The following is a 14,990-nucleotide window of genomic DNA, read 5'->3' on the forward strand; positions in this document are numbered from 1 at the left end:
TTGAGCGTTTAGATCAGTCAGCTGCTAAGAGCCGCCTGTTTCTCATCAGGCAGCACCGAACTGTGAACGGACATCTGAAAATCGGAAATAATTCACAAAACATTCCTCCCGTAACCTCTGCCAGTTCGTCACTGGAGTAGCATGGGTGTTATCCTAGCATCAGCAGACGAAACCTGAATAAATTTAATGCTTCACATGCATAATTTAGACTACAGTATCGTTTATGTGAGGGATATCTAATCAATTATTTAGCATTTTAATCTTACTACTACCTTGTTCACAAATGCCCAATCTTAGCCCCATTAGCTAACTTTCCAAAGCTTAGTTAAATGCAAAATGTGCTTATCATCATCATCATGATAATTGCGCTTCTGGGAAGTGGCAGTGATGTTATGGAAATTTAAACAGAAGGTTGTTGTGTATACTCTGTTCACTGTAGCCTGGCAATGGAGCCTCACAAAGTGCTTAACAAACTAAAAAAAATATTGACACTTTTTGAAAAACCGTCTGTATCTGTATCCTTATATTTATACGCTTTTAAAAATCCTTAACAATCCTGAAGAGTAATGCAGTGTTCATGCAGTGTTTAAGTCTGTGGCTTTATGAAACAGCAGACTTCCTATATACATTATACGTTTATTTACATCTTGCTGACGTGGAGGAGAAAATCACATACATTTTTCCCATTGTAAGAATGATCCATAGAAATAAATACTGAATAAATCTATTCAGTCTTATCTTACGTCCACATGAATCCAGCTAGATCTGCGGTTTCTTCGTCTACACTGCATGTTCCAGAAATTGCTTTTCACACTAAAACGTCCGAAAACATGTACATCACTGTAACGTGTATGCATAAACGCATCACAGCCACCATGACTGCAGTACATCATCCACCATCTTGTTTGGGTCACATGACTAAAATGCCCTATTTTTTTTTTCAATGCCTTTTTTCCCCTACTTTCACTGGACAAAAATACAGTCACAATGAGGACAGAAGCCCAAAACATAGAGAAAAATATGCCTTTTCTTTATCTGTATTAATGTGGATGTAGCTTCAGCAATATTTTTATGCCAGCGTTCAATATCAGCATTATAATGGTCAACAGTCTCTACTATTTAACTACTGGAATTGCCATCAAGCTCTAAAACCCATGTTGTTTAACCGCCATGTTGTTAGTATTGTATGTACTGAAGACATAGGAGACTAACTCTTCATGTGCTTGTGGTAACTTTGTTTTGCTGCTAGTGCAAAAAAAATTTGAGCTAATTAGGCTGGGATAATACTTTGAGGACAAAGCTTAGTGGTAGGTATTGACAGAAAAATGACCGTTGACCTTTTTTTTTTTCCCACCACACGCACAACCCTTAATGAAGCTCTTAAAGAGCTATGTATGATGAGGTGTCAACATTGCAGAGGTGACAGGTGTGCTTTTGTGTTGCGGATTACTTGATATTTGCTTTGCTAACCTAAAAGACCGCCGTGCTTAAGTGCGATAAAACAAATGGATCATGTGACCTGCATATCACGTGACCTGTGCTAGTGTTATTTTGAATATATTATTTAAAGTGTAATAGTGTTTGTTGCAAGTTCATAGGCAGATTATTTGTGTCTAAGAGCAGGCATGCTCCAGATGTTTTTAACTATCGACTTGTATTTAATTCCACAGATTGGGGCTTGTTTTTAAGGGTTTTTCTCTTCCATATCCTCAAACCCATGCTCAGTTTGGTTAAGGTCTGGTGACTGCCCCGTCCATTCTAAAACCGGACGCTGTTTTCCGAGTGCCTTGTTGAGTTGGTGGTGTGTTTTTAGGTCATTGTCATGCTGCACGATGGAAGTTCCTTCTAATCAGATTGGCTGCATTTCTCAGTAAATTGTGAAACAGAATGTTTTGTACACTTCTGAATTCATTCTGCTTCTGCCATCATGAGTTTCATCATCAAGAAAGTTGGTGAATCTGTTCCAGAAGCAGCCATGCAAGCCCCAGCCCTGACACTACCTCCACCATGCTAGATCTATGAGCTGATATGTTTTGGTTGATGAGCAGGTCCTTTGTTTTTCCATGCTTTGTTCTTTCCATCACTTTTTGTAGAGGTTTATCTTGGTTAAAGAACTTTTGCGACTGATTCTTTGTGAATTCCAGTTTAGCCTTCTGCTTTTTACTGCTAATGAGTGGTATAGCCTCTATATTTCTGCTCTCAAAGTCTTCTTCTGAATGCTGGATTGTGATACCTTCACTCCTGCCCTGTGGAGGATGCTGGTGATGCCACTTACTTGTTTTTTGGGGAGTTTTCTTCAAGCTTTTATAATGTTCATTATCACCTGCTGCTGTTTTCCTTGGTTGAACAGTGTTTGGTTGTTAGTACACCAGCGGTTTGTTTCTCTATCTTTCAGGGCATTGCTTTATTTTCTATGCCCAATGCTTGTGCAATTGCTCTGGTAGGTTTCCTCTCTGCTCTCGGCTTCAAAATCACTTGCTTTTCTCCTATTGACAGCTCTCTGTTGTTTATGTCGGTTTGTTCAATTTAACCTGGTCTTCACAGGTGAAACTCAAACCTCAAGACAAATTTAATCCAAATACTATGGCAGCAAAGACATGGATTGCATTGCTAGCATGCAGTGAAACCTAAAGTGTGTCCATTGGAATGGTATAATTGAGTCATCCCCTGTTACTGATCTGAAAACTAAACCAGATTCATTATTCAGTATCGAGTCTGTAGTTAGTTAATTCTGTCAAATTTATCTCATTTCCACAGATGCTAATAATGTCTTGGATTCTTAATGTCAAAGTAACAGAAAGGCAGTCGAATTGTTGTGTACAGTTTATACCAATTATTAGTGAAATTATCCCTATGTGCCAAAACCCACACTCATTTATCGAGGTTGTCCTCAGGGCTCTCCTTTACCTTGTTTGATCATCTCTTAAGGGTTTCATTATTGGTTTCATTATGGCTGTCTTTCCAGCAAACTTGGACACACTTGTCATTGCCTGTGTGCATGCCTGTGTTTGTGTGCAAAGTCGTTTTCATCAGGGAGAGCATCACAAGCCATCCATACGTTCAGGCCATGAAGGCAGGAGTGCTAACACAGCGATGTTCCCTAACAACACGCTCAGCAGCAAGGGGAACAAGCCCCTGCCTGCCTAACTAACTCCCTTACTCCTTTTCCTCGTGTGTGTGTTTGTGTGTGTCTAAGCTGTGCTGTTTTATGCCACTGTTTTGGTGGCGGTATCACCAGTTTTCAGTGGGAAAAGCTTACACCAGGTCACTCACTCTTCAGGGAGTTGGACAGGATTGCTGAATTATTTCTAGTTTTTTTAACTGTCCCTTTTTTCTCTGTCCTCTTTTCTGTAGATCACCAGAAGCTGGAACGAGAGGCCCGAATCTGTCGTCTTCTCAAACACCCCAATATTGGTGAGCAGGTTCTAGTTTTAATGTGCTTTTGTTTTATTTGTTTATCTAGAGTTAATTGTTTATTAGTAATGCTAATTATTTCTGTATTGGTCCAGTAGTAAAAGGTCCAAGTGTATGGTTTGTGTTACTGGGTTAGGACAGGGTTAGTTGCACCATTTATGCAGAAAAATAAAAAGCGGAACATTTTATGCTGTAATTTCTCACAGACTTACTTTCATTTTCTGTTCACATGGATTTTTAGTTTTTGTTCTCTATTCATCTACAGTGAGTTGAAGGTAATGTCATTTTTACTGTATGGATGTTTTATCTTGTTCTGGTAATGCTGCACAATTTATTGCATTAAAATCGCAATCATGGAGATTGTTTCCCAGCGCAAGAACATCTTTCATTCAGCGACATTTGCTCTCGAGCAACCGTTACATAAAACAGAGTGCCACTATTCCCCCTTATTTGCTGTGACCAATGGAGACATTGTACCACATGACCTCTCTCACACACACACACACACACACACACACACACACACTTGAATCGCAGCGAGTCTACAGAAGGAAAAGAGGAGGAATGTCAGAAATCTGAGCTGTGAGTGAGGTTTAAAATAACCCAAACATCTGCTTACACTGAGAAGGAGCAAACGTGTCCTAAACAAATGAGTAATAATATGTACCGAATATTAAATTCCCAATTACTAAACAAACCATGACTAAATATACGAAATGAATGACTCCAGCGAGTGAGTCATGGCCACATGCGCCGTCTTTGCTCGAAACGCAAAACAGCGATGCAGTACACACAGAGCGAGTTTATTAAGACCTCTCTTCACCCACAAGTAGCTGACGAGTTGCTGTGGACATAAGAACAGAAACATTTCTGTGACTGATTATTTAGCTAGCTGACTGTATTGCTGGATTCCTTTGAACTTTGGATATTGCTCTTGATATCATCATGTGAAATATTGGATATAAAAATAGCATGAACAATCACAGTTCAGTTTATTAGGAACACCTGTAAACCTGCACATTCATGCAGTTATCTGCACATCCAATTATTTAGCATCAGCTCAGTGTAAAAAAAAAAAAAAAAAAAAAAATCATACAGCTTCAGCTGTTGTTCACATCAAACATCAGGATGAAGAAAAGTGTGATTTCTCTGACTTTATCCGTGTCAGATGGGCTGGTATGAGTATTTCAGAAACTGCTGGTTTCCTGTGGGATTTTCACACACAACGGTCTCTAGAGTTTACACAGAACGGTGTGAAAAACATCCTGTGTGAGGAGAGTCTTCAGGATGAAACACCTCATTGATGAGAGAGATCCGAGGAAATGTCCAGACTTGGGCTGAGTGGACAGGAAATACTGTAGTAACTGAAATAATCACTCATTTCAAGCAATGGTGAGCAGAAAAGCATCTCAGAACGCACAACACGTCAATGCTTGAGGTTGATTAGCTAAGTTAAGTAGTCTTTATTTGTCACATATACATTAATCCTTGAGGGTTGAGGTCAGAGCCCAGGGTCAGTCATGATGAAGATATTATAAGATAGAACTTTATTAATCTTGAAGAGACTTAAACTGCTTTAGATTACAAGAGAAATAAATATAAATGAAATGTAACTGAAATATTCTATATATACAAAATGTATATAAAAGTACAAAAAGGTGCTAGGGAACTAAGAACATATTGCACATATGATATCGCACATGGTATTATACTAATGTACATTGTAATTATTGTAAAATTGGGATATACAGTATCTCACAAAAGTGAGTACACCCCTCACATTGTTGTAAATATTTTATTATATCTTTTCATGTGACAACACTGAAGAAATGACACTCTGCTACAATGTAAAGTAGTGAGTGTACAGCCTGTACAACAGTGTAAATTTGCTGTCCCCTCAAAATAACTCAACACACAGCCATTAATGTCTAAACCGTTGGCAACAAAAGTGAGTACACCCCTAAGTGGAAATGTCCAAATTGGACCCAATTAGCCATTTACCCTCCCCGGTGTCATGTGACTTGTTAGTGTTACAAGGTCTTAGGTGTGAATGGGGAGCAGGTGTGTTAAATTTGTTGTTATCACTCTCACAACCTCTCATACTGGTCACTGGAAGTTCAACATGGCACCTCATGGCAAAGAACTCTCTGAGGATCTGAAAAAAAGAATTGTTGCTCTACATAAAGATGGCCTAGGCTATAAGAAGACTGCCAAGACCCTGAAACTGAGCTGCAGCACAGTGGGCAAGACCATACAGTGGTTTTACAGGACAGGTTCCACTCAGAACAGGTCTCGCCATGGTCAACCAAAGAAGTTTAGTGCACGTGCTCAGCGTCATATCCGGAAGTTGTCTTTGGGAAATAGACGTATGAGTGCTGCAAGCATTGCTGCAGAGGTTGAAGGGGTGGGGGGTCAGCCTGTCAGTGCTCAGACCATACACCACACACTGCATCAAATTGGTCTGCATGGCTGTCGTCCCAGAAGGAAGCCTCTACTAAAGATGATGCACAAGAAAGCCCGCATACAGTTTGCTGAAGACAAGCAGACTAAGGACATGGATTACTGGAACCATGTCCTGTGGTCTGATGAGACCAAGATAAACTTATTTGGTTCAGATGGTGTCAAGCGTGTGTGGCGGCAACCAGGTGAGGAGTACAAAGACAAGTATGCCTTGACTACAGTCAAGCATGGTGGCGGGAGTGTCATGGTCTGGGCCTGCATGAGTGCTGCCGGCACTGGGGAGCTACAGTTCATTGAGGGAACCATGAATGCCAACATGTACTGTGACATAGTGAAGCAGAGCATGATCCCCTCCCTTCAGAGACTGGGCCGCAGGGCAGTATTCCAACATGATAACAGCCCCAAACACACCTCCAAGACGACCACTGCCTGTGGCCACCTGTGAAGCTCTGGTGAACTCCATGCCCAAGAGGGTTAAGGCAGTGCTGGAAAATAATGGTGGCCACACAAAATATTGACACATTGGGCCCAATTTGGACATTTCCACTTAGGGGTGTACTCACTTTTGTTGCCAATGGTTTAGACATTAATGGGTGTGAGTTATTTTTGAGGGGACAGCAAATTTACACTGTTATACAGGCTGTACACTCACTACTTTACATTGTAGCAGAGTGTCATTTCTTCAGTGTTGTCACATGAAAAGATATAATAAAATATTTACAACAATGTGAGGGGTGTACTCACTTTGGTGAGATACTGTATATATTGGGATACATGCATATAATGGCACAGTGATAATACAATGCTACAATGCTCTTCTGTGCTAATGAAAGAATGTATTAAGAATACATATTGTTCCTTATAAAATGCTATATTCAGTGAAATTTCAAAAGCCTTTATCCATGACATGAATTCTGATATTCTGGTTAAAGATTTCAGTCAAACACCAATCCATGTGCTTATTTTATGTTAGGTTTAGCTTGGCATCTTGAGATAAAACGATGCAGATGTTTGTGCCGTCAAGTGAGTAATAAAAAAACTAGAACAAGAATCCATCAGTTACTGTATGAGCAGCTTCTTGCTTATAGATGTGCAGTGGAAAAACAGCCAAGTGCTACCCAACCCCTGTGTGTGTGTGTGTGTGAGAGTGTGGGTGAAGGCTATCTCATTGTTACAGGGGAAATAAAGGACAATGGTATGAGGGATGCTTAAAGAAAGCGACAGAGAGCTCAGCTCTATAATAAGGCCTATAAATAGTGTGTTGGGGTGGGGAACGGGTAGGAGCCAGAGGGGGCGCTTGGTGCGGGAGGCTTTGGTGCTTGTACACAGTAATTATCAGCAGCAAGCCCAGGAACGCAGTGAGCAGGAGGAGCCCATGAGAATGGAAGAAAGGATAAAAGAAACAGCACCAGGTTTAACCACCTCGTTATGCTTTGTTAAGCCTCGGTTTCGGATGCATTTTGGATGCACACTGAATCTGTTTCTGTTTTTTTCTAAGCCAGGAACAGATGAATTTGGTGTTGCAGTTGCACAGCTCAACATGTTGCTAGCAACCAGCTCTGTTCAAAAGCACAAGTTCTGAGATTAGATCAGTAACTCAGATTAGATTATTAAAAATCATTGCAGAAATATTCCGAAGCCAAATAACAAGCTTGTAATCATAGCATAAGCATAAACATCTGTCAGTGCTGAGATTTTTATTTTTAATAGTTTGTTTCTCCATTGCGGTCCTTTTTCCATCCCTCTTTCCTGCTGTAATGCGAGTCGTGTGTTCCATATCAGCTCCCCGCACCTCGCTTCGTTTCCTGAGGCTTTTCCTTTCTGCTCGCTTGCTTTCCTCCCGTCGTTCAAAGGGACTTGCTTGTCATGTTTTCTGCTTGGACTGCAGATAAATGCTGAACAAAGGGAGTAATGGCAGAAAAGAAATTGATGGAGTTCTTGAGAGAAAAGAGAGCAGAGAGGTCAGAGGGCTCGTATTTAGCCTATCTCGCAGTTGCTCTTTTCTAACTCTCCCTCTCGTATTTGCTCTCAGCCTCTCTCTCTCTCTCTCTCTCTCTCTCTCTCGCTATGTCTCTTCCTCATTGCCCTGACTTAATGTACAGTTTTACCCAAACAACACGGTGATCACAGATGATCTCGGATGATGGACGTGAACCGCTGTACGTGCAGGAATGAAAAATGCAGCATGAGAAAGAAAAGACAGAGGGGTGTGAGGGGAAATAAATTACAGGGATGCGAATTCACTCTTCCTCTCGTCACAGAGAGTTTTCTATTTCATACTTTTTCTAAGGTGATTGTCTAGTTAAGTATTAATTTTTTCCTTTATTAAAATTCAGAAAAGGTCGAGTCAGTGAGTGTAGTATTTGGCAGTTGCTCTCTCACTCTCAGTCAGTCAGCGGTCGATAAAATATTTACTAGGAGGAAAAACTCAGTCTCTGACACCCCAGCGGTCACCAAACAGGACTAAGGGAGTGTTTCTACTTACCTGTCAATCATGTTGCCCGTCAATTCAGAAAGCTTGCACTGTCTTACACTGCTATTTCTGTAGCCTAGTGAGGCCTTTTTGTGTTTAGGCTGCATGAGGGGATACTAGATGGTTTATGGCTGCTGAATATATCACTCAGATGGTATAAACCACCCTGGGAACAGAAATTTTAGATAATCTCTCCAAACACGTTGTATTCAGATGTATCCTGTATCCTGCTCCGTGTCCACATTATCATTTTCAATCTTTTCCCAAAAGTTGGTCATCCACACTGAAACATCTGGAAACGCTGTACTGCGCATGAGTGAATCGTACGACACCTTCGACCTGGCTTTTATTTATTTTCCGACGGCACAATATGTCGAGGAAATTTGCTGAATTGGTCACTTGACTGTGTCACATGACTTAAAAACGCGTCATCGTTTCATTTTTAAATGAAAACGAATTAGGCTGTCGAAGTTCAGCATTAAATTCCTTCATCATGTCACACTTCACAGTGGGGCTTAATGCCTCATATGAAAGGTCTTTCGAAATGCAGTAGTGTTTCTGTTTTTATCTAGCCTGCCAGGGACAATATACTGTATTCACAGAAACTTCGTTTTTTTTGCACACACACGTTTCTATCTTCAAAGTAAACAGTAATATCAAACCCATTTCTGCTCTCTGAGATGCCCCAAGTGTTTGTTTTTAAGCATCTTAAATTTGAAGCCATTATCTTCAACCACTATGATAAAGACTTGCGGCGATAAAATAATTCATTTGTGTATACTGATAGTAAACGTCCCATAAGTCGATTAAGCCAGTGTGCTACTCAGCTCTGCTGTAGCTCTCTACATAGTCCTGTCTTCATCACACGTGTGTGTAAGTCATAGGGCAGTATCGGCTATCAGCCGGGGATTGAAATGAGAAAGTGGCAGCTGTGCATCTCCACTGCATTAAATGGTGTACCTGCGTCTGTGATTTCCTCTTTAATATAGCCAGAAGTAGACATAATTAAAGTGTTCATGTATTCTATAACATCTCGGCTACTTCTTCATAGTATTTAAAGGGTTTTTCTTTTATTTCTCTCTCCCTTCTTCCCTGTTTAGTTCTTCGCCTAGTTGCTAAGTTGCTGTTTCTCTCAGGACTCCCTGAAGGCTTCTGCTATTCTGGGCAGTGTTTACTTACTCTTTCTTTCTCCCTCCATTTATCACTCTTTTCATATTTCTCTCCTTTCTCTGTTCACCTCTCTCTCTCTCTTTTTCCAGACTCTGTTTTTTTTGTTTTTCTTTACACTTTTCACTCATCCTCCCTTCCTGTACTATTTCCCACACTCATTGTGTGACTCTGTGACATAATGATATTGCACACACACACACACACACACACACCCTACCTTCCAGTCTCTATGGACAGCCTCTTGCGTAATGTTGTGATGTCAGAATGAGGTGTTTTAATTGATGTGTTATGATAGCAGGTTGTTATTGGCTGTGTCTAATATTGTTTACTTCAGTTTATCACTAAATATGATTTGTTTGTTTGCTTGTTTTTATATCCTCAGTCCGGCTACATGACAGTATTGCAGAAGAAGGTTTTCACTACCTGGTCTTTGACCTGTAAGTATGTCTGGTGAACACATGCCTGCACACACACACACACACACACACACATGTTGCATCAATACTGTAATATAATAAAGACCACTAGCACATGGCTCAATATGCTGGTGCTGCTGTTAGTGTGTGTGTGTTACTGTGTATAGTTTAGCAGTGTATGTGTTGTGGTTTGCAGCACTGGGCTTCTGTAAGATGAAGGAACACTGAACTCCTTCATGCTAGGAGGATTTGCATTTAGTTTAGCTGTAGGTAGTGTTGCAAAACCATGCTATTGCAAACCAGAAGAGACTGCTGCACCATTGTGTGTGTGTGTGTGTCCTGTGTCTCTGTCTAACTGTCTCTCTCTCCCTCTCTCTCTCTGGCTGTTTGTCTCTCATTGTCTCTCTCTGCAGTGTGACTGGAGGGGAGCTGTTTGAAGACATCGTTGCCAGAGAGTATTACAGTGAGGCTGATGCGAGGTGGGCACTCCAATTCACCAATTTACTGTTGCCGTGGTTACTGCTCTGCGCCCCGCAGCAAGCGGGTCACACACACGCATGCGCGCACACACAAGCGTGACCATGGCATTGTGATTTAAAAGCACAGTTAGTGAGTGAGGAAGTGGAAGCTCTCTTAAGTGCAGTAAAAAGAAAGTGCGCTTTAATGATGCCATTATGGAAGTGTTATTAGCTGAGATGCAACTTGTCAACAGGTAGATCTCTTATAACCCCCCCACCCCACACACACACCCCTTACCCCCCTTGTAAGCCCATATCCCTTCTCTTTCCCATCCTCCCATCTGCTTTTTTCCCCTCATTGCCTCCTTTCTTTACTCACTGCTCACAAAACTCTTCTTTATTCTCTCTCTCTCTCTCTCTCTCTCTCTCTCTCTCTCGTTTCCTCCTTATCTTGCATTAGGCTGATGTGTTTACTAAACCCAGCAGCTAATAAGCACATTAGGGCTGCACACTATACTACTATTTTTTAACCACCATTAACTGTTGTCTCATCTAAAAACCATAGAGATGGTCAGAATGTTCTCACAACACAAAGCTGTTCATTCCTGCTCTGTAGGTCACATGGTATATGAATGAGCTCCATCATTTCTGGTCTATGAACCTCTTTTAAAAAGCAACAACATTTATCCATGTTTAAAAATGGAGCAACAGGAACGTTTGCTCTTTTCTCAGAAGAGCACAAGTTTCAGTACTGAAGATGCTGCAGTGGCCCTGAGAGTAGAATTGGCCTTGCTCTAGGGGGTGGGAGGTGTGGAATATTCTCTCTCTCTCTCTCTCTCTCCCCTATCAATCACACTGACACTAGCCAATCATGGGTGTCTGTGAGCTAATGCATGACGAAGTGGGCAGATAGCACTTCCCTCTGAGTGTTCTGCTGCCCCCTGACCATGCGTGAGCGGCAGTTTGAGAGGATGTGGTGGGCTGCCTTCACGTGCCTGAATATCAAACTGACTGTTGATTAACTCTATTGTAAAACCCACTACAAGTCCAGCCTTGTATTATTTTCCATCTAAATATCCTGTTTTTCCCAGAAATACGTCATAATACGTATGAAACTTGCACTAAGTAGTACAATAGAAAATAAAATATAATTATTATTGTATGTAAAGTAGAGCCATGTTGTCTCAGACACAAAATGAAACATGACTTGTTTACATGAGTCCTCAGTGATGTATGTTTTACATGCATTGTGCCTCAAGGTGGTCCTATACCTCTTTAAGATTGCGTGGTGATTGCCCGTGATTTAGTGTCCGCATCGCTGAGCTAGTGTTTCAGCATTCAAAGTGAAAGCAGTCAGATAGAGCAACTCAGTCTTAAATGCACGCTTTTATTCTGCAGTAGATAAAGCACTCATTTACAATATTGAACTTTTCTGCTCAGTGGAGGGGATTGGAATTGAAAACAGGGTGTGTGGGTGCAGTACGGAGAGCAAAACAGGCTTTTTTTTATGAATACTGGGATGCTTGCTGTCCTGGGAATGGAATGTTGGGCTCCATGTTCAACCAAATTTGGGCAAAGAAAGTTGCTGCCCTTTTCGATCATGAATAGACGTTCACATTCTGTTTTTTTTTTCTCCCTCGCTTCTCTGTTCTTGTCATCTACACTGCTCATCAGATCTTCCTTATCGTTCCTTCCTTCTTTCTTCATCTTTCTCCCTCTATCTGTTGCTTGTCTCTCTCTCTCGCTGCTTCTTTCTCTCTTTCCACTCTTCTCAAATGTCACTTCAATTTAATTTACTTTATTGCTGTAACAAATTTATCCATCTGTTCGGCCAAAGCTTGGTCAACTGCAGACAGATGAACATCTGCTGTACAATATATTTCACCTTCATCGATCAATGACTATCCTTTAGCTCTTTTCAGTAGGGAGAGAAGTCAGACGTGAGCTTTGTGAAACAGTAAAAACACGTATGCCTTCTATGTTTTACTCATTTGCCAGATGCTTTTCCATCCAGTAGATTACAGCACGATGCTGTAGAACTGATTGTTAACCAAATAACCGAAAACAGGTGCAGAAATGACAGAGACTGACTCATTCGCTGTTGTTTAGTGTTTAAAAGCTAACATGAGTCTAAGTGCCAAAGAGTGCTTCAAGCTCTGGTCACGAAGCAGAAAAAGTATCAGTGTATTTCTTAAATATCTTGAAAGAAATGTGTTCAAACACATAACCAACTGTAAAACAGTAACCCTGTAATGAGGAACTGTGAATCTTGTTGTGTAACGACAGCCACACGCTAATAAAGCTGTTGAGGTAATAAGGAAAGTTTGAGGAACAAACGTTTACCTCAGAACATACTGGTGAAAGCAAACACATCTAGACCTATACACTGTGAGGGAGAGAGCACAGCGTGGCTGTGTCTGCAGAATAATATAATAACATTGCCCGCATTTTGATGCTGTTCACATACAGGCTCTCTTTCTAACCGTTTATCCGAATGTGGAAAAAAGAAACTCTGCTGCTTTAATGTCTTGAAATGATTTAAATCTTCACTGTGCCATAGATCCCATTCGTTTTCTCTCATTTCCTCCTTCTGTCTCTCGCTGTCGCAGCCAGTGCATCAATCAGATCCTCGAGAGTGTCAATCATATTCACCAGCATGACATCGTGCACAGAGACCTCAAGGTGAGTTAGTGCCTATCGTCACGACGACCACCTTTCAGTGGTCAGCTTTCAGTGTGTGTCTACGATGATGACCTGCATCGTTTTCATACACACACACACACACACGCGTGCTCATACACACTATTGTACATCTTTCTTCACAGTTTTTCGTAAAGTTCACATTACATCGTTGAGTCTGTGTGCAAAATTTTTTTTTTTTAGACCACTTAACTCGACAACCCTAGGGCACAGACCTGCTAAGTATTGGCAATAATAAGAATATTCTCATTTTGAGGAAAAAAAAAATCTGAAGTTGCAGCCCTCACAAAGCCTTTGTTATAAAGGTGATGGAAATGTTAACTGAAATGCAGCAACTCTTGTAGGCTAGTCGAGCCCTCAGGCTTTTCATTGGTGTTAAGGTTCAGCGCTCTGTGGCAGCAGAACTGTCTGATCGAGGTCTGTGTTTTATATCCGCGGTGCCGGCGCGTCCACAGTTCTGCTAGTGCTGAAGAGAAGACATAGAAAGCCTTTACTCCTCGCACACAGAAAGAAGCGTTATTAACACGATGCTTGCGTCTCACACGCGAAAACGCATGCATCCACTCACTGCTCATCCTCATTGTACGCGAGTCAAATGTTGAGTAGAAGAGATGTTCAGCACGCTTCTGGTTGCCATGGTGACAGACGTGATATGACTGTTTTTATATTCTCACAGACTAAAAGAAATTCACAGTATAAGCCTTCTCGTTTCAGCCGTTTCAGTGCATTTTCAGAAACGATTACTTGATATATATGAAACGTGCTTGTGTGCGTGTGGAAAGGCATGTAATGAAATTTGATAACGCCTAATATTTGGCGAGGCATCAAAAATCATGCTTCAGTATTTGATCTAATACAGTCTTCCTTAAATGTGTTCCAGTTCTTGTGGCAGTGTTTTCCAGACTTGATGAGAAAGGGAAGGGAAGACATGGGAATGGTGCTATTACTTTTTCACTGTGAAATGTCTCACAGACTGTTTACTTTTGGAAGCTGTTGCATATTTCTGTGCACAACAAAAACCCCACAAATGTGTGGCCTGCAAGTGAATTTAAATTATATCTCAAATTATGCACATCCATATGAGAGATTCATGTGATTTTAGAATAAAATCTGGAAAATGCTGCCATATAAAGTATGCTCAGTGTTATTGCAGCACTTATTATTATTATTATTATTATTATTATTATTATTATTATTATTATTATTATTATTATCTGTAATATTTTTATTTAATTTACATATTTAGGCTGAGGTGTGTTGATAAAAATGTGAATGTAGTGGCTGAGGGTCCCTGGGTGCTCGGGGGTGATAGTGAATTCTCACTGCTGACAAACCCATAATTACTGCCTCCACTTTACAGACCACACTACAGAAGCATGTTCCTCTTGTGTTCTCCTTAGAGATGTGTTTAGAGATGACTTTAGAGATGTGAAGGATTTCCACATCGTGCTGATGAACTAAAATACACACATTCTAATATTTTCCTGCTAATGTTGTCACTTGTAAACAGCGGACTCTTGCTTTGTCATACCACATGCCATGAATGGTCTTATCTCTAAAGAGCTCAACTTTGGTATCTGTCTTTCAGCATTAATAAAGAAGGAGCAACAGCTGCAGCTCCTTAACCTAATGAGCAGATTGCATTTAATTCAAATGTATTTAAGGTAGTAAATGTGAACATCTACACTAGCTGTGCTTCGAACCATGTAATTGTAAACTGCTGAACAATGGTGTGTGTGTGTGTGTGTGTGTGCGTGCGTGCGTGCAGCCTGAGAACCTGCTGTTGGCCAGTAAGATGAAGGGAGCAGCAGTTAAGCTGGCTGATTTTGGACTGGCGATTGAGGTACAGGGAGACCAGCAGGCATGGTTTGGTAAGAGGCAGAATTTCTGATGCTGTTA

General features: G+C 40.9%; 1 protein-coding gene across 12 annotated transcripts in view; it reads left to right on the forward strand.

Moving 5' to 3' along the window:
* The window catches only part of camk2g1 (calcium/calmodulin-dependent protein kinase (CaM kinase) II gamma 1), a 63,532-nt gene that overhangs the window by 29,470 nt on the left and 19,072 nt on the right, over positions 1-14,990 (forward strand). For all 12 annotated transcript variants that reach the window (XM_058406414.1, XM_058406416.1, XM_058406417.1 and 9 more), the window contains exons 3-7: positions 3,355-3,414; positions 9,900-9,954; positions 10,347-10,412; positions 13,001-13,073; positions 14,860-14,962. In XM_058406414.1, coding sequence (XP_058262397.1) covers positions 3,355-3,414; positions 9,900-9,954; positions 10,347-10,412; positions 13,001-13,073; positions 14,860-14,962 — 357 coding nt within the window. The remainder of the gene's footprint in view (positions 1-3,354; positions 3,415-9,899; positions 9,955-10,346; positions 10,413-13,000; positions 13,074-14,859; positions 14,963-14,990) is intronic.

This window comes from Hemibagrus wyckioides, linkage group LG13 (genome assembly GCF_019097595.1).
Source record: "Hemibagrus wyckioides isolate EC202008001 linkage group LG13, SWU_Hwy_1.0, whole genome shotgun sequence".
In the NCBI taxonomy this organism is placed as follows: domain Eukaryota; kingdom Metazoa; phylum Chordata; class Actinopteri; order Siluriformes; family Bagridae; genus Hemibagrus; species Hemibagrus wyckioides.